Source organism: Coccidioides posadasii, chromosome 3, assembly GCF_018416015.2.
Source record: "Coccidioides posadasii str. Silveira chromosome 3, complete sequence".
Lineage (NCBI taxonomy): Eukaryota > Fungi > Ascomycota > Eurotiomycetes > Onygenales > Onygenaceae > Coccidioides > Coccidioides posadasii.
Window position 1 is genome coordinate 1,171,022 of NC_089409.1, and position 19,352 is coordinate 1,190,373.

Consider the following 19,352-nt stretch of genomic DNA (forward strand, 5'->3'; position numbering starts at 1 on the left):
ACTGCACTGAGCTGAAAAGCTCCATATCGCTGCTTATGTTTTTATCATTCCTTTCGTTCGATCCGCAGAAATCGCCTGCGCCTCGCCCTCATTTTGCAACATACGACTTTTTATTCCTACGGTGGCCAAATTCTTGACGTATTGGGTTGCATTGGCTATTTTTCTTTTCTTTTCTTTTTCTTTCGAGCATACAAGCTGCACATTACCCCCTTGGAGGCTCCTGAATTCCTAATTTACCCTTTAGTGGCCTTCTGGCGTTTCACTTCGACAGTCGACTATTGTATATACCCTTTTTATCGACTGTATCTTTGACGATTTTCCTTGGTCGAAGCTTGCGAATTTATTAGTATCTGACGCTCCTACGTGAAATTTCGCTGCTGGCGATGAACCGTGCAATGGCGTGTGCAATGAAGAGATCTTTTCTGTCAGCGATGAGTTTACCTTTTTTTTAATCGCTCATCTGTTCCCTTGGAGCCGACATTCATGCATCTTTCTCTCTAACACTATGAAGATGTATTATAAAGCCGTCGTATGCCCGATGAATTTCCTTTTACGTTCCCAGTCGATTTGTTTCCGCTCGCAGTGGCCTGTTGATCCTTTTTTTTCTTCTGGCTCTTTTGGTGAAATGGGCTGTCAAGATCGAACCATACCTTTTTAGTCAAGGGTATCCTTTTCTTCTATTTTATATACCTGGTCTATCTTTGGGCCTAACCCTCCACTTGCGGTCCCTTCGTTCACCCTTCTAACGAACGCCTGCACAAAGCTCTCTGCGACCTCGCTTAATCCTCCTTTCACCTGTGCTCCTTGACCTTCAAGGCTTGCGGCATCTCTTCCCTCCAACCCACAAGCTACAATCTGTCGAAGAAACCACATAGGTTCCTCAGTGACATTCAGCCCAACCCCATAACTGCTAACGAACCTCCGCAAATGCACACCTACCGCCGCGATCTTTCTCGGCGCCGCGTCATCATCCGCCGTATCGACCCCCGTCGCGTTAGATGGCCGGACCCAAACCCCCGGATCATCGCTCAGGAGCCCCTTGATACCGTAGCCGGCCAGAACATCTAACACCGTCTCTTCCAGGAGCCGGATATGTGCTCTCGGCCCGATTCGTAGCCTGCGTAGATCTAGAATCGTATATGCGACTAGCTGTCCTGGTCCGTGATAGGTGGTCTGACCTCCTCGTAGCGTGGCATGGTATTCTGCGATCGGTGGGGAGGCGGTGAGAATGTGCCGGATGGGTTCTAGGGGTGTGGGCAGCCAGGGGCCCTTGGAGCTAGGTTGGGGGCGGTTTGGGTCAGGGGAAGGGGGAAGATCGCGTCTGCCGGTGGTGTAGACCGGCTGAGGCGTGAATGTGAGGATAGTCGGATCCGGGCATGGAAGGGTGGATGGGGAGTGGGAGAGTTTTTTGTGTGCGAGGAGGCGGGATACGAGGAGCTGCTGGAGGCGAGAGGCGTGCGTGAAGGATACGAGGCCCGGGAGGTGGAGGTGAGCGAGACGCATTGTCTGGAAGTTTTTTGAGCTGTCTCCAGGGCGTCAGAGAGTGTAGCGTTCGCTGAGGCTGCCGGTGGAGCGGAAGGAAGCGTGCTGTCAACGATCCGCTGGTCAGGACATGCTGCGGGAAATGAATACTCAATTATTGAGGCTCGGACGGTTAGGGGATGTCTCGTCTCTAGCATGATAACTCAAGTAATAGCAGAATTGAATGCCATTTCATCATATATCGATCTGGGAAGAAAATTTGGTGGTTGGAAATGTGAGACGATCTCGGTTGCGTCACTTTGCACCTCGCCGCCCGCTTCGAGACTCGCCCGCGTCGGGAACCTTCGCCTGCTGCGCCATGGGACTGAGCCAACTCAAAGCGCGTCTGTTTACGATAATCCGACGGTCAAATACCCCACACAGCAGCAGGCGCCCTCTTGTCTCTTGAGGATCTCTGCTGTGGCGCTGGCCATGTAGACGAAATGCAAGTCTGATCGAGCGTTGAGGCCCTGGTTGAGATGAACGGACTAACCTTCGACTACTACAGGGTCGAGCTCTCTGTTCCCATCCGCCTGCGAAGGGCCATTCTTCTGAACGATGCCTTTCTCGTGAAGCGGATTGTGAGAAATAATCCTGAGTATCTAGAGAACCCGGACTACGATGATAAGAGCAACACGTCCTTGCACCTTGCTGCCATCCTGGGCCATCTTGATATCATCGTGAGTCCCAGCTATGTATACTACTGTTAACAAGAAAATTCCAGCCTCTAACTCTGTTCCCTCTTTTTATATAGAAATTCCTTGTCGACTTCGGGCATGACTTGTGCAACCCAGACTCCTCTCAACTCGGCTTCAACTCAACTCCCGGAATAAGTCTCAACACCGACTCCTCCACCCCTCTCCATCTGGCTGCTGCCAACGCCCACGCCGACTGTGTCGACTTTCTCTGCAGCACTTTCCCCCAGACCATAGATCGCCAGGATAAAAATGGAGCTACGCCCTTGATGCTGGCAGCTCGGGCCTCCAATCCGAGCAACACACCGCAGAGTACGACCGTCGTGCCTCCAAAGCAGAGACCACGTGCTACGTCGAATCCTACATCTGCGGAAGACACGAAGACCGTGGCTATATTGCTGGAGTATGGCGCTGATGTCACTCTGGCAGATAACGCAGGGAATACTGCATTGCATTACGCGAGTGCCTGGGGGAATTTGAAAGCGTTTAGGTTGCTTGTGCAGTGCAATGCACCGCCGCTGGTGAAAAATAACGCAGGAAGTGTACCGGCAGATTACGCGCTGACTGGTCAGGCGGCTATATACTGTAGGGGCCTCATTGCGGAGTGTGGGAGGCACAGACTGGAGGAAGAGGAGCAAGAAGGGGAGGAAGATCGAGAACGCCAACATGCACAGCAACAGCAGCAGACGTCGACGAAGTTGAGTTTGAAGGTCAAAGCCAGTGAGCTAGGCCAGTTTACGAATGAAGCGAGAATATCGCCAGTTTCTCCAAACGAGACGAGGTTGATGGAGGCTTGGAAACGGGCCTCAAGCAGCCCAAGGAGACAGCCCATGAGCGCCGGAGGGGTGCGCTTAGTTAATGACGATACCGATCGAGACGACGATATCCCTTCAACTGTCTTCAAAGTGAACCTGCCAATGGTGGACGCGGCGACGAATGGGGATTACGAGAGCGATTGATCCGCCATCTGTCACGGTCATGAACGCCCACGGGAACGTGCCGTTCAGAACGTCTTTATTTATCTACCATGGATACGGAGCGATTCTGAATAAATTTGGCGATAACTCCGCATGGCGCTCCTCTCCGTTAATTCGTCCATCCCTATCTTCGTCTGCGACAGGCTAGGAGTGACATATTGGGCATTATAGGCCTCACTTTCCGAAAGGAAGATTAGCACGTCGGAGCGGCTATTTCATTACTATATACCTTACGAGGTTCTCTCGGTTTTTTCGGCACTTATCCCGTCAGTGCCTACCATTCAAAATTTTCACCGACACAATACGCCCACCACAATATTTAGAGCCCTGAATACCTGAACGACTTAGGAAGTATCTTCGAATCCAGACCATCCAGGCCTGACCGAGCTCTCCCAGTGTCTAAACCCCTGTAATTCCCGGCCGGGGTGGGTGTTCCCCCAATTATTTAACAAAGATGGTTGTTTCTTGAACATAAATCACAGTCACATAGTCTGGTTCAGAGCAGTGATATCTTTTCTTCTCTCTCCTTGTATGTAACACTTATATATACAAAACCATGCATAAACTAGAACTCCTGACACTAAGTACGCCATGCCGGTTTTTCTCCCATAAGGAGTCCTTCCAGGTTTAATAATACATGGGTTTTGTACAGGCAAGTCACAGCACAACAGACAGGGGTATCTGCTGGCTTTTAAGAAAAAGGCGCAGCACTGGAAACAAGACAGACACATAGAGGGATAATAATAGGAAATAGGGGCACGGTGTAATAATATGAAAGCTAATCAGACAGCCAACCAGGAAGAGAGGCCCATAGAAGTAAGTCTGATTTATAGACCAAGAGGTAGCAAATGGGAGAGCCGTAGTTATCAAAAACAAACAAAACAAGTATGCAGAATACAAACTCTAGCAATACCAATCCGTGAGAAGCCATCGATAGAGGGCTAAACAACAAGATAGTCCTAAAGGTGGAAGTGTGAAGATCTAATGACAAATTTTGGGTTGCTTTTTTCTTCTCCAAATCTATTTTTCCACTTGTGCGGATTATACAATAATCAAACTCGAGGGGACTCTGGCTCGCTTTCATCAACACGATGGTAGATTCGGCCGTAAAACTCCGAGGATGACATAGGTGGATAAGACTGCCGGTTTACTTTCTTCTGGTCATAACCTTTTCACACATATCGATCAAGCCACGTTTCGCCTCGCTGTCTGGGAAGATGCTGATAGCTTCCACAGCCTTGTCTGCGTACTCTTGGGCCAGGGCACGAGTTTGTTCAAGGCCGTCAGACTGGGCGACAATTTGGCGAGCCTATTGAGTGGTACGAAAAGGATTAGCTCCGGTTTATTCAGGGTGACCGTAGAAAAAGGTTCTGGAAGCATAATACTCTAGAAAGAGCTCTGGGGGAACAGGCCACGCGTGCCATATGGGATGGAAGCTGGGAAATGAATGTTTTACTCACCAATTGAACATCTCCTTCATGGCAGAATTTCCTTCCTACCAGTGCACCAAGCTCGGGATGCGATCTCCAAGCAAACAACAATGGAGCAGTGGCGAGACCGAGCTCCAAATCTGCGCCAGCTGGCTTACCTAGCTCTTCACCACTAATCGTGTAGTCCAGCATATCGTCCACCAACTGGAATGCCAGGCCCAAATTCCTTCCGTAGGTATACGCAGCCTCCACAACCTCAGGCGCGGTCTGTCCCAAGAGCGCAGCCGCACGGCAGGATTTACTAATCAGACTAGCAGATTTGAGATATGTCTTCTGCAGGTAATAAGCGATGATGTCCTCTGTCCATGCCGGATTTCTCTCATCCTGCGCCGTGTTTTTCAGCTGCATGAATTCGCCTTCCACCAGATTGGCGATCACAGTGGCCAACAGTTCGGTAACCTCAGGATCTCTCAGTCTCGCCAAAGCCACAGAGGCACGGCCAAGCAAGAAATCACCGGCTAACACGGCCATCTTGTTTCCGAACTCGAGATTCGCGGACGCAACCGACCGACGCGTAACTGCATTGTCAATAACATCATCGTGCAAAAGGGACGCAGTATGAATCAGCTCTGTGATTTCTGCCAATCTCCGCTGAGAAGGCAAAATATTCACATCGCCCTCCGCAAAAGAATACGCCGTTTCATTTCCCGTCATCGGCGCCGTCAAGAGGTTATAATCCGGATTCGTGTCGGCAAGGATTGCTGGCGAACTGATCGAGGCATTGATTCCCTCCGTGTTCAAGATCTGTCTGTCCTGCGGGCTCCGCGGCGTCAACGCCGTCGCCTGCGACATCAACAGCACCAGCAACGGGCGTACTTGCTTTCCTTCGCTGCGAGCATAGTACTTGGCGACTCTGTCAAGGAGCGGGTGTCCGGAGCCAAGGAGCTGGCGTATGTTCTTCTTGAGGAATTTCAACTCCTTGGCGACCATACGCAGTGGGTCGACAGATATCTCTGGAATTCCAGCCGTCGCTGGCGGAGGTTTGGTGGGGAGGGTTTTGGAGATGATGTTTTGTGCGGTGGATACGGCTGCGGAGAGGATTGACTGCTGATTTTTTCGACGAGACGGGTGGTAGCTGCGATATGTAAAGGAGAGCGTCGGAGGGACGTAGGCGAATCTTTTTCGAGTATGCAGTAGGCATTGGGAGCATATCGAGGAAGTCGGCCGGGAAGATGTGGAAGCTGATACGAGGCCTCTCCAGGCTCGGAGGCCTGGTCGAGCTTTCATGACGGAGGAGGCGTCAGTGAATTGGACAGGAAGATGCGCATATAGTACAGATAACGAAACAAGGACTCTTTTCTCTAGAGAAGTGTCCTGAAACCGGGTTGTGAGTAGGACCCGGGGAGTTGCTTGGAAGAGTGTTGGAAGTTGAGAAAGTAACTTTTTTTTCTTTTTTGTCGGAAACGCAGCCGGTCCAAGGACACCCTCAAAAGGCCGCGAGCTGGTTGGCTCCTGGTCAGGGCCCGCCGGCGACACAACCACAACACTGTGGACTCCATTGTGGTTCTTCCTCGCACCCGTATTACTTGATTATGATTGTTAACGGGGATTATGATAACTGGGCGACTACGAGGCCCAGTGGCCCACGAGCAGGCTCGGATAGCCCGGCCATCCCGGGCACAAACAGCAGCTAAAGAAAGCTACAATTCGATTATGACATCAGTGAGAGCTATCTGTCTAACTTGTGACTGAAAATATGGCTGCGAGAGAGGGGGAAAGATTACAACGAAAGCCTATGTGATGGACGACAAGAACCGACTTAATCAAAGTGACTGTACATACACCCAAGCCCTCTTGACTCTCCCGTAAAATGAAAAACCACCAGAATGTAAGACAGGCTGTCGATGGTTACGAATCCATACCGGTTTGTAGATGTAGTGCCAAAAAAGATAAGACACGGCGCAGAAAGGAAGGGCATGGAGGCAGGAGACACAAAACACACGACATGGGAAATGCGATCCGGAATAACGCCGAGTTGGAGTAGCGAGAGGAATAGGATAGAGTCCTCTTCACTCATACACACTTCAACTAGATGCCATCAAAATCCCCACCTGCGTCATCGTCATCCATGTCTCCCTCCGCGATCTCCTTGGCCAGCTCACGTTCCCGTTCACGGGCCTCCTGGGCATTCTTCAACTCCAGCCGATGCTGGTTCATTGGGAACCTCATGGCCTATAAACGGGTTAGATCAGACGACCAATTGACTAAAAGGCTGGCAGAATGGGGGTACATACCTTGACACTCTCATCGTGAAGATTTAAACAGGCCTGGATACGCTCATGGAACACTTCACCCGGCTCCTGGGTAGCATATACATCGCCAATCTCTTTACTCTTCATATAACCGTGTTCGTGGTCTATAGTGGCCTCGATGACGCCATCACGAATGGCTTTGGCTACGATGTACTCTGCAGACTCCTCGCTGTCGAGCCCTAAACGAAGACAGATGTCTCGAAGAGAGATCCGCGAGTAAGACAACGACATCATACGGATACCCGTCTTGATCACGTTCTGACGGAGCCGAAGGATTAAAGTGTATGTGCCATCTTTCCGGAAAGTAGCGCCGTGGTTCTGCACGACCTTGAGGAAAGCATCCAGATCACCCACGTGAACGGCCTGCACGAGTAGGAGATAAGGGTACATGGCACGTTCGAGAGCGGGCTGGCGGAAGATCGCACGATCAGGAATGTCGCCCATAAGCAGCTCCACAACAACAAGAAGTTTATTCGAAGCTTGGTAGAATCCAGCAGCACTGTGGGTTGAAGGCGATTTTCTAGTGGCGGTCGTCAAATGCTGGTGAGCTTCGGTGTACCGTAGCTGGATGGCTCGGATACGGCCAAGATAGTAAAGATAGCGCGCGATCTGATTGTTCGAGGCATCCTGGGGAAATTCAGAGTGAGAGATGAACAGATCCGCCTGGGAGATATGAGAGGTCGAGAGGTAATTTCGGAGAAGAAGGTTTGTAACGGTTGCTTGAATATCCTCGTCTTTCCGGAGAACTGCAGTCCGTAACGCTGAGAGAAGCGGCTGCCGAATCGAAATGACTGCAGCAGTTGGCGACGGAGGAAGCGGAGCAATCTGCTCGTAGAATAGGGAATAGTAGAAGTATACGCGAGCCGCCAAAGCGTCCAAAGTCCGGCGGTTTAATGTCCGAAGCTTTTCCACGAGGGCATTCGAAAACTCTGCGCCGTGTTGCACTTCTTCAGTGTCGTAGAGATATATTTGAACAAGAATCGAGAGATAGATGTCTATTTCCGGTATGATCTCCTTCGGGATGCCAGACTTAGGACTCTTTGACCCATTATCAACGTCCATCGAGGTATCGTTGGGTACAGCATCGAATGCAGCCTCTTTGCCCAGGGCTTTTAATAAAAATGATGCTCTTGAATCAGAACGTTGATATGTCTCCACAACCACTTGAGCGAGCAACTCGGCAGACAGCTGTTTCCGCATTGATGAGATCGTTCGAAGCACTCGCAAGGTAAATCGTGGGTCAAAGTGCATAACGGCTCGCTCTAGCAGGATAAAATTGTTCTTGATATCTAGTTATTTGACGTCAAAAGGTCAGTGATTAGCTGTTCTACAAGGGTTTAAAGATCCAAGTTACCTGTCAATGCCTTGGCCTTGAGATCAATGCCTTCCGAAGCCTGCATCTCGTCGCTCTCTGTTCCACCCATTGCAACGTCTGCGGAATGTTTGGAACTTTTTAAAGGGGGTACAACCACGGTCATCTCCTCGTCGCCGTCATGATCTTGCTTTGAGCCATTCGCGCCGTCTCCTCCCATCTCCACATCTTCAGACCCGTGAACACCGTTCTCAACAGGATCGGTGCCGTTCGCTTGCGATTTGTCGACGGGCATCGTTGTTCTGTTCTCCGAGCCTGCCTTCTGGGACGCCTTACTTCGGGTGGCCGTTGAACGGGCCGCAGCAGCGGGTTTATCTTTGCTGGAGCCGGAGTTTTGAGAGTTCGATCGAGCCTTCTCGCCGTTTGCAGAGGCGTCCGACCTGTTGGACCTCAGAGAGCGCTTTTCTGCGGGCATTTTTTGAGCTATGAATGTAGCTCAGAGAGTTACGAGTCAGCGGCCAGAATCTGGAACCAGCTTTGATCAGGGTGTGTCGGAGAAGGTCAGCGAAGATGATGGAAGAACGGGCCACACAACAAATGTATATCTGAAGGAAATCTAGGTACAAAGCAGCCAAGTCCTGAGCACAGGGCAAAATCCACAGAGGTGATAGAAAAGCAGAGAATGTGGTTGACAGGAAGTTGGTAGTTTGAGCGAAGCAAGGTGTGTCCGATGGCGCGTTGTAGTCAGCAATGGCAAGGGAATTGAGTGGTGCCAACCAGCCTCGCTCAGCTCGCTGCCTCAAAGAACCGTCACACACGCGCTGCCGAACCTCGATGCGGCCGATTTCCTGCGCAGGACAGAGCAGTACCCCAACCTTGCAGAGGAAAGGTGATATTTGGTCGATGCTGGCGGTGTGACCATCCCCAGAGTAGATGATTCAAGTCAGCTGGATCTCCTAGTCCCGTTGGTGAAGGTTCTTGGCATCGTGAACGTCCTTTCGGCTCTGTAGTGCGTAGGGCGACTATATAATTACAGAAGGAAACTCTTCTCTCCCTTGCTGGCGATCGACAGATAGTATCAGAGACACACAGTCAAGATGTCGACTCTTCTACATAATCACCTTGAGCAGATTTCCCTTTCTGCCACTTCCATCGCCGAATTACCGTAAGAGTCGAGCTCCTTTATCTCACTAACCAGTCCATGTAGCTAATTCTTTGGTTAAACAGCTTCCCGCCTCCAAAGATGTTCGCCAGTGCACTCCTGGGGCCTCATGATATAACCACCCTTATCCGGGACACCGAGGCCCATGAACGTGCTCTTTTCTCTGCTGACCCCTCTACAAACAGCACGAAGCATCGACGGGCGACCCGGAGAGGCACGATGTTCCCCACAGAAGGAGAAAAGGAAACAATGGTTAGCCGAATCCATTCCGCCAAAAACCACCGGAATCAATCGGCTGTTGCACGGGTGCTGGGAGGTGATATGATGGAGGCAATCAGAAAATCTGCGAATGCGCCTTCGCACCGGACCAACCGGGGAGAGATGAACATCGAGATCCTGTTACGGGGCGCTGAGATGCTTTGCAAAGTTTAGTATGTCATTCACTGTCTTTTCTATAAGCGTTGGAAGCATCTTCAGGCTGATCGCTTTCCCATTTCAGTCCAGTTGCGGGAGCCAAAGAGAAAATAGCATCTCTCAGGCAACGCTATCAAGAAGTATCCGAATCGGTAGCCCGCCTAGAAGAGCGTGTTTCCTACCAAACAGAGCAATTGGAGCAAATGAATCTTTCGGGCTCATATCGCAGTGACTACTATGACACTCAACAACCGGAGCCAGTACAGCAGCATACGGCGGATATCACAGATGAGGATATCGAGCGTGAACTTGGGGAGATCCGGGAGCTGGAGCTTCGGAAGCGAACCCTTGAAAATCGGGTCAGCGGGATGGAGAGAGATCTAGGAGGTCTTCTGCGATAGGGGAAGCCCCCGTGGATGAAACTGTTCTCAACGGCATTGAATATATGTCAGTTGGTCGAACCCCTTCGTCTATCATTACCGGGGAAATGATAGCTATGCGCACTGAATTGTTTGACTGTCGGCCACCAGAATGCCTCCAGCTACCGTTGCGCCATTATGGAGGCAACATCGTCTCGGGCGAATATTATGCCTGTACAGAGAGAACGAACTGATGTGACCCGTCCTCGGGATCCTGGATGCGATCGAGCGCGACACAAGCCCGTCTAAGCAAGACGAATAGTTGACGTACAGTGTGTGCTTGGAACGATCAATTCCCGGCATGCGGAGCTTCGTCCCTTGTAAACCAGCAACTGAATACGCACATTCGGCTCAACTAGCTCCATTTCAGCAATTTTATGCCATTTATTACAACCCAGACGTTTTCAGTTAATCGGAACGCATGAAGCTGCCTTCGTCTGTCGGTTACGGATTTGCGGCGAGGTGAAACTTGAGTTTACATGAAAGGTATGGGATATTGTTTTCGAGTTCAATTCCCACGGCTTTGTTCACTACTCAGCTGTTGTCTTGCCTCTCAATTCTATGGATTAGCACAGCTGGCCTTTTTTTTTCCTTTTTTCTTTTTTTTTTTTTCCCTTCCCACTTTCGTTTCCGGTAGAGCACTGATAGGATGAAACAATTTCCCTAAAGACACGGTTCTTCAGTACCCAGCTCCGCGACGTAGGCAGTTTGCTGTACAACAGAGAAGCGGATACATGTTCCCAAGAGTAAGCAGACATCCATTGTGCATGCCCCAGGCAGCCATGGATGGCGCTCAGAGGGCCGTTATCAAGCCCATCGACGGACAGCGTACATAGATATGTAGTGATCGTACTGGTGGGAGGCGGGTATGCCAAGACCCAGCTCATGGAACGCAGAAGCTTCCTTCGCCCAGCGCCTTGACAGGCGATGCATGGCATTGTGTTGCTCAGCACCCTGCATATCCTGAACCACCAAGCACCTTCGGGTTCATCAAAGCAGCCTGTGTTTCATCGATCTTTTCCTTGGACCTTTCCAGTTGGCTGTTGTTCATGGGATTCTGATCGCTGCACAAGGCTGTTACATAATAGCAGCGTGCGGCTTGACTGCTGCTTGACGAAATGGAGAATCAACCTGCGGCTGGTAACTCACCAGCCGCGCCGCTGATTCAACAAAACTCAGCCCTAATCCGAACCGATCAGGTTCAGAAACTCCCACATTTGGGCGACTCGCAGAAACAAACACACACTGCTCTGGTGCGGGGTCTCTGGGACATCCTCAACTCACATCCTCCAGGTTCCAACGAGTACAACGGCGCCCACACAAAATTAACCCAGGTCTCGCAGAATCTCATGAGAGGCATGAGAATGTTCCAAGCAAGTCGCCAACAGCAGCTGCAGCAGCTTGCTCAGCAACAGCAACAGCAAGCCCAACACATCCAGGCCCAGGCCCAGGCAGTTCAAGCTCAGGCCCAGGCTCAAGCGCAGCAGCAGCAGCAGCAGCAGCAGCAACAACAGCCGCAGACGACCCAGCAGCAGACCCAGCAGACCCAGCAGGGGCCTCAGCAGCAAGCCCAGCCGCAGTCGCAGCCGCAGCAAGCCCAGATGAGTCGCCCTCCCACCACCACCACCAACCCCCAAGCCGTTGCCAATCCCGCGAGCCAAGCACGACCCCAGATGGGTATCCCGCAGAGCTTCCAGCAGTTGCTCCCCCAGATTCGCGCCAAGGTCGACACCTTGACCTTTATCCTCCCTCCCACGATTACAAAGGATCAGTCCGATGGCTGGATGCAGGAGGCAAGGCTCCGATATGGTCTCGCGTTACAGAAACAAGAGCTGGGCAAGGTTAAGCTGAGTGATTTACGCCAGCAGTATAATCAGCGCCAGAGTGCCGGAAACCTGTCCCAAGAGGAGATCCAGGAGTTCAAGAACCGCCAGACAGCTGCTGAAAGACTCTTACGCGAGGGAAGCGACTTCCTGGGAAAGTTCAAAGAACAGCAGGAGAGTTTCCGCGTGCAGACCCAGCAGCTCGCAGCAAGCCGGCAAGCAGGTCAAAATGCGCCTTTGCAAGGCCAAATAGGTGCTGACGGCCGTCCCCAGCAACCCGTTACTACGGCACCCGCTCCGCATACCATTAATTCCGCTGTCGTTGCCGCCCGTGCCGGTCAAGCCCCTTCCCAGATGCCTGGTCAGACTGCAACTGCCGTCACTGGTGCAACCCACGCGCCAATCCAGCCACCGGTAACCGCTGTTCAAGGCACAACATTAAGCGCGTTTGGTCAGCAAGCTTCCCAAGAAGGAACTGCCGCCGCTTCCCAGACCCCAACCACTCAAGGTCCCCCACGCCCGTTGTCTCAACAAGCTGCCATGGCGCAAGCTGCGCAAAATTATTCGAATGCGATGAATCAACCACCAGCTACCACGCAGCCAGCGACTACTCATGCGCACCCGCCAAACTATGTCAGCAGCCGTGGCGACTCGCGCAACGTTACCATGAATATTCAGAAGAATCTGAACGTCCCTGCCCCGGAACCGGTTAGCATGGCTCCCGCACGCCCGACTCTTACCAGTGGACCAAGCCATGGGGCTACCGGCGTCATGGGCCAGCCTGCCATCCAGAAGCATCCAGGTTATGTTTTGGAGGGAGAAGGCCAGCATGTTCTGAGCAAGAAGATGCTAGATGTCTTGGTGAAGCAAGTTACTGGCGGTGGAGATGGAGAGGGATTGACTCCAGATGCTGAAGAGGTATGTTATTTTTCTACCGCGTGCTCCTAGGGTGGACTCTTGTGCACTTGCTAATGTAACGCTTTCCAGTTCCTCCTCCAAATGGCCGATGATTTCGTCGACGACGTTATCACTGCAGCTTGCCGTCTCGCAAAGCTCCGCCCTTCCGCCACCCTTGACATTCGTGACATCCAGCTTGTTTTGGAACGTAACTACAATATGCGCATTCCCGGGTTCACCGCAGATGATCTTCGCACCGTCAAGAAGCCACACCCCACGCAGGGTTGGATTCAGAAGATGTCTGCTGTCCAGGCCGCCAAAGTCACTCAGGGTCGCGCTGATTAGGTGCTGAACCTGGGTCTATTCATGACTATTTCCTATTTCCTTCCACCTTAGTACCTTTTACCTTTGCCGTCTACGTGCGCCTTCGGGATGACCGTTCCTCTTTTTCTTTTTTTTTTTTTTTTTTTTTTTTTTTTTTTTCCTACAAGCAAAGGAGCAAGGCTGGGAGTTTGTACAAACCTGGTTTATGGCATTTTGGGGGCCTGATAATATGGGTGGCGCATTTGCTTGGGAATATCGAATCGCTGCAAGGCTTCCTCAGCTCGGCGTCAAAAACGGAGATTTCGGAATGGACACCCGGGTTTCGATACTGCTGTACTACGGACTGGTTGCACAGAATTTTCTGGTGTTCTAATTAGGGATCCAATATAAAAGATAGTAAAAGGACAAAAAAAATATTTCAGTCTACTTGCTCCTGACTGAGAATTCCGTAAACGTCCATTACTTTAGTTCAGCTAACTAGCCAAAGGGCCACAACCGGTTAAAAATTCATCTTTTGCTCTCATTAAATTTCAGCACCCGATCGTGTGACAGACTCGGCCAGCAGCTGCAATCACGAGCAACCACCTTTTTACATGAGAAGCTTTAGCTGGAGCACTCTCTGGATGAGCCAAATCTACCCAGATGATACACTTTCGGACTTTTGAGCATCGTAAACAGGGCCTGACGGGGAGGCTGAGAGGATCATCGCCGAAAAGTCATGTGGTGGGGGAACAGGGCCTCTCGTCGGCAGGCCGCAGCAGCCGGCGCGACGAAGAGAAAAGCTGCCGTGTTCCCAGCCACGGCGGGTCCAAAGTTAGGTAGATAAAGTCCCAGCAGGTAACTGAGGAGCATCTTTCTGTTCGCCCCAGGCTATTTCAACGGTAGACGCGACGATGAGCGAATCTGCAGAGACCAAAGTTCCGCGGGCAAACCCTGGGTCGGCCGGGCGTAGCGTTCCAGGTATGAGAGAGAAAAAAAGTGCCACTCGAAGCTTAGAAAATTACCCGCTGTTTATTTTACCTGTAACTAAACGGCTCGCTTGCCGTCATTCTTGTCTTTTCCTTTCTTTTCTTTTCTTTTTTTCTTTTCTTTTTTTCTTCGGGTTTCATATTTCTGACTCGCAAGAATGATCGTATGAACAGGGGAGAAATCGCCCGTCCCGTCCGCACGTGTAGCGGAGGAGTTTCCCACCGAGCGCGAGGCTGCTCACAACACGAAAAGCAGTGAGAATAAACGCCCTTCACAATGCCATCTTTACTCCGGTGTTGCAGTGGTTGACGAGCCGGGTTTGTGATCTTAGGACGACGTACGCACCATGATCTTGGACCGAAATGGCACAAGGATTACTCCGAGATTGACCAGCACTGTGGGCGTGTCTTGCTCATCGACTTCGTGAAGCAGGGTAAGGTCTACACCTCCCAGAGCCGACAGTGCTGCCCGATCGCTGAGGGAAATTTCTTTCTATAGATGCCTCGAAAAGCAGTATACGCAGAGTGGCCGCGCAGGAGATATACGATATCCAAGACCTGCGTAAAGTCTACAAGAACCCAGAGCGAAACAACGAGGCCATCCTCCGAGTCTTCCATGTCCAGAATGCGGATTGGGCGGCAAGATATCTGCTGCGGAAATTCAATATCCACAACCGGGATGACCTGGTAGGCACCGACTTCGGCCGGTATGTCAAACATCGGCGGCCAGAGCGACGTGGTGGGAAGCCATTTATGAGCGGGAAGACGTGGAAAGTTCAGTATGATCCGTGGCGGGGAATCAGTAAAACCTCCTTCTCGGCAGATTATCTGAAGCCGTATGCTGTCCCGGATCCGATGAACCGCTGCGATGACGATGGGTTTAAAATGATGGAGTTGAATCGTTTTGACGATCAAGGTGGGTTGAATCGAGATCCTCTTGCTCTTAGCCGAGTTACTCCGTTGGCGAGCAGTTTGGGCTGAGCCGTTTCCCCCCTCCTCTTGCAATTCGTGCGCCGTCCTACGCACGATTTGCAAACTATCACGGGGCTTCGAGTTAACAGACAATCCAACTCATGGCTACGATGTCTACGTTCAGCGGATTAGCTGTTATATCCAGCATAAACAGGTCACCGCCGAACCACCACCCTCCGACATGGACATAACGAATCCCTATCTATCCGACGCGCAGATCGATGGTGCCTTTGGCGATACTCCGAAGGAATATATTCCGCGATTGAACACCCTCGATAATGGAAACACCGTTATCATATTTGACAATTCTCACTCAGGCACACTCGACAACACTCTAATTCCTCCTCGTCAGACATGGGAGGCTCGATGGCGCCGGCTGCCATTCTTCTTGGCTTTTGAATCTCGTGATTTGGTTGCTACTGATGATGAACTGGCTTATCACTGTACGCGAATTATCCTTGAAGACATATTCAAAGTGATATCAGGCACATGGGATACGCTATTGGACCTCGCGTACGACCATGTGAGTATCTTGGAGGATAAAATATACGAGCAGCCCGCAGACGAGACTCGAGCGCCTGAGCTATGGGCCAATTCAAATCTATGGTTGAAAATGGAGAAGTTGATGTTTCTACATATCGATATTATCAAGGAGCTGAAGACGCGGCTGCGGGATCTCACCGGTAAGATATAAATTCTTCTCCCGCCCAAAATTATCGATAGCCCCTAACACTCCATAGACGACATGGAGAGAGATGATACCTGGCTAGATGGTACACCGGGGGATTTTGATCGGCTGAGCAACCTTATCACTGAGGATTTGATCAAACCTACTAAGAACTTGATATCCCTGCTCTATCAATCTGTCTCTATTCGAGACAGTAGACAGAACATTCGACTTAGCGTTAGCAGTATGTGTCATACAGTGTCCAACAGTAATATTCATTTAACTGACGCAATCAGTGTGGCGTTTGAGTTGGATTACATTCATATTTTTGCCCTTGACTTTTATCACTGGTATCTTCGGTATGTCGTTGCTGCTCCCCCACCCCTTTTTTTCTTTTTTTTTTTTTTTTTTTTTTTTTTTTTTTTGGATAGGGATGTCCGTGATTAACTTCGAACATAACAGGCATGAATGTCGACACCTTCAGCGATGATCCCAGTATCAAATGGTACTTCATAGCATGCGTGCCGTTTATGCTTGGTGTTCTCATCGTATGGTATTTTTGGAAACACACACTCACCTCCCAGCGGAACACCCCATACCGCCGCGGAATATACGAAAACTTTTTCAACGAGTTGGCAAATGCCAGTCCGGACCTATGGTCCCAAACTGGGCCGCGCAATTACATTGTGCCCAAGGGACGTCTCGCGAAGATCAAATGGTTCTTCATAAAGCGTTGGAGTGCCCCCGAAAAGACCATCAAAGCCGGAAGTTCTTCCTCCCCGCAAGACGAGCTTGGGGTCATGGCAAGGCTGAAAAGACGCCTTATCTGGCGCTGGACCTCACAAATTGCTCGAGCTGAGAGTGCTGATCAAGAGGCCCTGAGGCTCGAAAGCGGCGAGGCAGGCGCCGATGATCCCGCTAGTGATACATACTCGATTGTCGCCGATGGACTGGCAAATGCCACCGAACTAGCAGTTGTGCCCGCCGCTCCAGCAATTGAAACTGTCTTTGAAGAAGATCGTAAACAGCTGGCAGTACCAACCACGGATGAACGTCCCAGTGGAGAACGTCGACGGCTGGGCCCGTTATCGTTCCGAAGCCATAGCCGAGGATCTAGCACTGGTAAAAACAGCAGAATTTTGATAGAAGAGGAAGATTGGCAATGGTTGAGTCAGTTGGGAAGTGAAGGAAAGGAGTGGGCGCTGCGGTCAGCAAGTTCGAGGGAGAGAAGTGCGCAAAGAAGAGCCACGGAAGAGGAGGGCAGGAAGTCAAAAGATACCGAAGATCACACGAGCGCTACAAAATCTGATAACCCAGAAGCAGAAAACCGGCTAGACAGGCGACAAAGGTCAAGAAATCGCCTCGACATACCTCGAGTGGTCCATCCAGATGAAGACGAACCCCAGTGATATGAAGACTTCGTTGTTGCCCCTGGGCCATTCTACGAACCCGGTATTCAGGCGCTTCAACGGTACAGTTGAATCCATGTCCAATCTCGAGTCGGAGCCCATCTCCTTTCTTTGCAGTCCTCAATTTTGATTTCCAACAAAGGCATGTTTGTGCCCAAGAGCAATGACTCTTTCTCCCACCACATTTTATCTTTCACACTTTGAATTTATGCGCCATGTAATTCCCCACGCTTCCTCTGAAAGCATCTACGACATTATATGCATGCTAAATGAACCATTTATATTTTGCGTTTGACATTGAGCAATTCTACAGTCTTTCACTTCCCTGGATCAGTTTGGACAATGGATCGTATGTTCTAAGGACCCCCATTCGTGGCGTTTGTGAGATTCCTTTGTTCTTCTTATATACTCCATTGCACATCAGGTTAACCCACAGGGTCTCATTTACTGTTTACGACTTTCTTATGGAAATCATCTTTCTAATTCTTGGTTACTGTACAAATGCTTTTGAGAGGCGCTTTCTTTTTCCTCTCTTTCACTTCATGCTCCCTTGACTCTGATCGACTCGCAATGGCTTTTAATAAAAGTTTTCTGTTTTCATTCGCGACTCAAGCTTTGTTAAAGATACAATGGCACAGACTCAGAATAGAACGCCTTGATCCTAGTTTGGGGCTTTGGATCACGGTGTTGAGTGTATCTATTGTCTATCACTAACTTTCTTTCTCAACAAACCCTTTCCAACATCAAAGATTCGCTTTCGAATTCAGATTCGATTGATTTACTCCGCAGTTTCTCCTCGATATGTGCTCCATATCTCGCTACTCAAGGATATAAATAAACCCTTCTTGATCTTTCACTTTGCAGTTTGTCTATCATTCCAACGTCGAGGCAGGCTACGCCTGCCTCATATTTGGCCATGTCCAACGCGAACGTCGAGAGATATTCGGGCTCTTGGGCTTTGGCGATGCTAGTGTTCTGGGGTTGTCGGTGGGCCCGTTCCTCTCTGACAGCCCTCCCGATATTTTTGGCCATATTCACTGCGAACCTCGAGAGATATTCAGGCTCTTGGGGTTTGGCGATGATAGCGCTTTGGGGGTTCCGGTGGAGCCCCATTTTCTGGCAGACCTCCCGCCATCCTTTCAAGCACATCCGACTACTCCGACGGCATCTCGAATGGATCTCCGTTTCATCGGGTCGTTTCATCGCGCCTGTTGTCCTTATTTAAAGGCAGTAAAGCTTCTGCCTTGATTATTGTGGCGCTTCGCGCCTGCTACGGATTACAACGCATCTTTCTCCGCTTGAGGTGCGCCGCTGGTTCAATTAGCATTGTTTTTCCGGCGTTGCTCGTTCTATCGCGGATAACAGAGCCGATTTTTACGTGTTATGGGTTTGCAGTATTGTGTTGGTGTTGTGGCGTCTTGGGCCAGATCACCAATCTTCTTCAACTACCCGCCCGCGGACGCGATAGCTCTGGAGGTACCCTGCGGTTTTTGCGATAATGACGACCGAGCAAAGCGGCTGCTGTGTCTGCTCGGGTTCGCCAGATCTGTTGCGCCTGCGAACCCGAGATCTACAAGCTAGCTGTGACTGTCATCGTCAGAATACTTTGAAATGTAAGTCAGTGCCTTCCTTTGCTTCAACCTTCATACGTTTCTGCTCGTCAGTAACTAATTCCTCCTTACGTTAATAGTCTGCAACAGCCCAGCTAGTCAGTGTTCTGGGGCGGTTACTCACTGCCTGCCATAAGCGAATTCTCTAGGCGACTGTCCTAGACGCTCGCCTTTCTCGCTTCACATTATTCGCATTCTGTCCGGTTTCTCGGGTGAGCGTATATTGCAGCCATTGCCTTGGTACCTTTGGTGTGTGTTCGACAGCTATACCTTCCCACGCCTATCTGACGCGGTGCCTAAGCAAAGCTAGTTGACCCTGGCGATTTGAAGTATTCCCTATGCATAGGGCCTCGAATGTGGCATGGGTCATCACTTCCGGTCCTTTGTTATCGAGTCAGGCGGAGACGTTCGGAAACCGGGAGTATTCAATGGGCAAAACT

The 19,352-nt window shown here is 50.6% G+C and overlaps 7 protein-coding genes across 7 annotated transcripts; 4 read left to right on the plus strand and 3 right to left on the minus strand.

Moving 5' to 3' along the window:
- Nucleotides 1-18: 18 nt before the first annotated feature.
- Nucleotides 19-1,539, minus strand: D8B26_005319 (uncharacterized protein). The gene has a single exon (XM_003066471.2). The coding sequence runs from the start codon at nucleotides 1,501-1,503 to the stop codon at nucleotides 655-657; it is 849 nt and encodes a 282-aa protein (XP_003066517.1). The 5' UTR covers nucleotides 1,504-1,539; the 3' UTR covers nucleotides 19-654.
- A 308-nt stretch (nucleotides 1,540-1,847) lies between these two features.
- Nucleotides 1,848-3,175, plus strand: D8B26_005320 (uncharacterized protein; the record flags this gene model as incomplete). The annotated part of the gene is made up of 2 exons (XM_003066470.2): nucleotides 1,848-2,201; nucleotides 2,276-3,175. Exons 1-2 carry the CDS (start codon nucleotides 2,001-2,003, stop codon nucleotides 3,173-3,175), a joined length of 1,101 nt encoding a protein of 366 aa, XP_003066516.2. The 5' UTR covers nucleotides 1,848-2,000.
- Nucleotides 3,176-4,162: 987 nt separating this feature from the next.
- On the minus strand, nucleotides 4,163-6,008 carry COQ1 (coq1 putative hexaprenyl diphosphate synthase). The gene is made up of 2 exons (XM_003066469.2): nucleotides 4,654-6,008; nucleotides 4,163-4,502 (listed from the first exon to the last, which is right to left on the minus strand). The coding sequence occupies exons 1-2, from the start codon at nucleotides 5,908-5,910 to the stop codon at nucleotides 4,341-4,343; spliced, it is 1,419 nt and encodes a 472-aa protein (XP_003066515.2). The 5' UTR covers nucleotides 5,911-6,008; the 3' UTR covers nucleotides 4,163-4,340.
- Nucleotides 6,009-6,343: 335 nt separating this feature from the next.
- RPN3 (26S proteasome non-ATPase regulatory subunit) lies at nucleotides 6,344-9,119 on the minus strand. The gene is made up of 3 exons (XM_003066468.2): nucleotides 8,290-9,119; nucleotides 6,918-8,224; nucleotides 6,344-6,855 (listed from the first exon to the last, which is right to left on the minus strand). Exons 1-3 carry the CDS (start codon nucleotides 8,720-8,722, stop codon nucleotides 6,712-6,714), a joined length of 1,884 nt encoding a protein of 627 aa, XP_003066514.1. The 5' UTR covers nucleotides 8,723-9,119; the 3' UTR covers nucleotides 6,344-6,711.
- Nucleotides 9,120-9,344: 225 nt separating this feature from the next.
- Nucleotides 9,345-10,895, plus strand: D8B26_005323 (uncharacterized protein; the record flags this gene model as incomplete). Its single annotated transcript, XM_003066467.2, has 3 exons — nucleotides 9,345-9,412; nucleotides 9,475-9,840; nucleotides 9,909-10,895. The coding sequence occupies 3 exons, from the start codon at nucleotides 9,345-9,347 to the stop codon at nucleotides 10,222-10,224; spliced, it is 750 nt and encodes a 249-aa protein (XP_003066513.2). The 3' UTR covers nucleotides 10,225-10,895.
- A 345-nt stretch (nucleotides 10,896-11,240) lies between these two features.
- Nucleotides 11,241-13,697, plus strand: TAF12 (Transcription initiation factor TFIID subunit 12). Its single transcript, XM_003066466.2, has 2 exons — nucleotides 11,241-12,983; nucleotides 13,053-13,697. Exons 1-2 carry the CDS (start codon nucleotides 11,361-11,363, stop codon nucleotides 13,305-13,307), a joined length of 1,878 nt encoding a protein of 625 aa, XP_003066512.2. The 5' UTR covers nucleotides 11,241-11,360; the 3' UTR covers nucleotides 13,308-13,697.
- A 687-nt stretch (nucleotides 13,698-14,384) lies between these two features.
- D8B26_005325 (uncharacterized protein) lies at nucleotides 14,385-17,302 on the plus strand (the record flags this gene model as incomplete). The annotated part of the gene is made up of 7 exons (XM_003066465.2): nucleotides 14,385-14,509; nucleotides 14,587-14,688; nucleotides 14,754-15,170; nucleotides 15,316-15,909; nucleotides 15,967-16,137; nucleotides 16,190-16,252; nucleotides 16,356-17,302. Exons 3-7 carry the CDS (start codon nucleotides 15,008-15,010, stop codon nucleotides 17,300-17,302), a joined length of 1,938 nt encoding a protein of 645 aa, XP_003066511.2. The 5' UTR covers nucleotides 14,385-14,509; nucleotides 14,587-14,688; nucleotides 14,754-15,007.
- Between the last annotated feature and the right edge of the window lie 2,050 nt (nucleotides 17,303-19,352).

Coding starts and splice junctions, on each gene's coding strand:
- D8B26_005319 (XM_003066471.2), bottom strand. CDS start 1,503: ATGCGTCTCGCTCACCTCCACCTCCCGGGCCTCGTATCCTTCACGCAC.
- RPN3 (XM_003066468.2), bottom strand. CDS start 8,722: ATGCCCGCAGAAAAGCGCTCTCTGAGGTCCAACAGGTCGGACGCCTCT. Junction 8,225..8,289: donor CAAGGCCAAGGCATTGACAG/GTAACTTGGATC, acceptor TCAAATAACTAG/ATATCAAGAACAATTTTATC. Junction 6,856..6,917: donor TTCACGATGAGAGTGTCAAG/GTATGTACCCCC, acceptor ACCCGTTTATAG/GCCATGAGGTTCCCAATGAA.
- COQ1 (XM_003066469.2), bottom strand. CDS start 5,910: ATGAAAGCTCGACCAGGCCTCCGAGCCTGGAGAGGCCTCGTATCAGCT. Junction 4,503..4,653: donor ATGAAGGAGATGTTCAATTG/GTGAGTAAAACA, acceptor ACCACTCAATAG/GCTCGCCAAATTGTCGCCCA.
- TAF12 (XM_003066466.2), top strand. CDS start 11,361: ATGGAGAATCAACCTGCGGCTGGTAACTCACCAGCCGCGCCGCTGATT. Junction 12,984..13,052: donor TGACTCCAGATGCTGAAGAG/GTATGTTATTTT, acceptor AACGCTTTCCAG/TTCCTCCTCCAAATGGCCGA.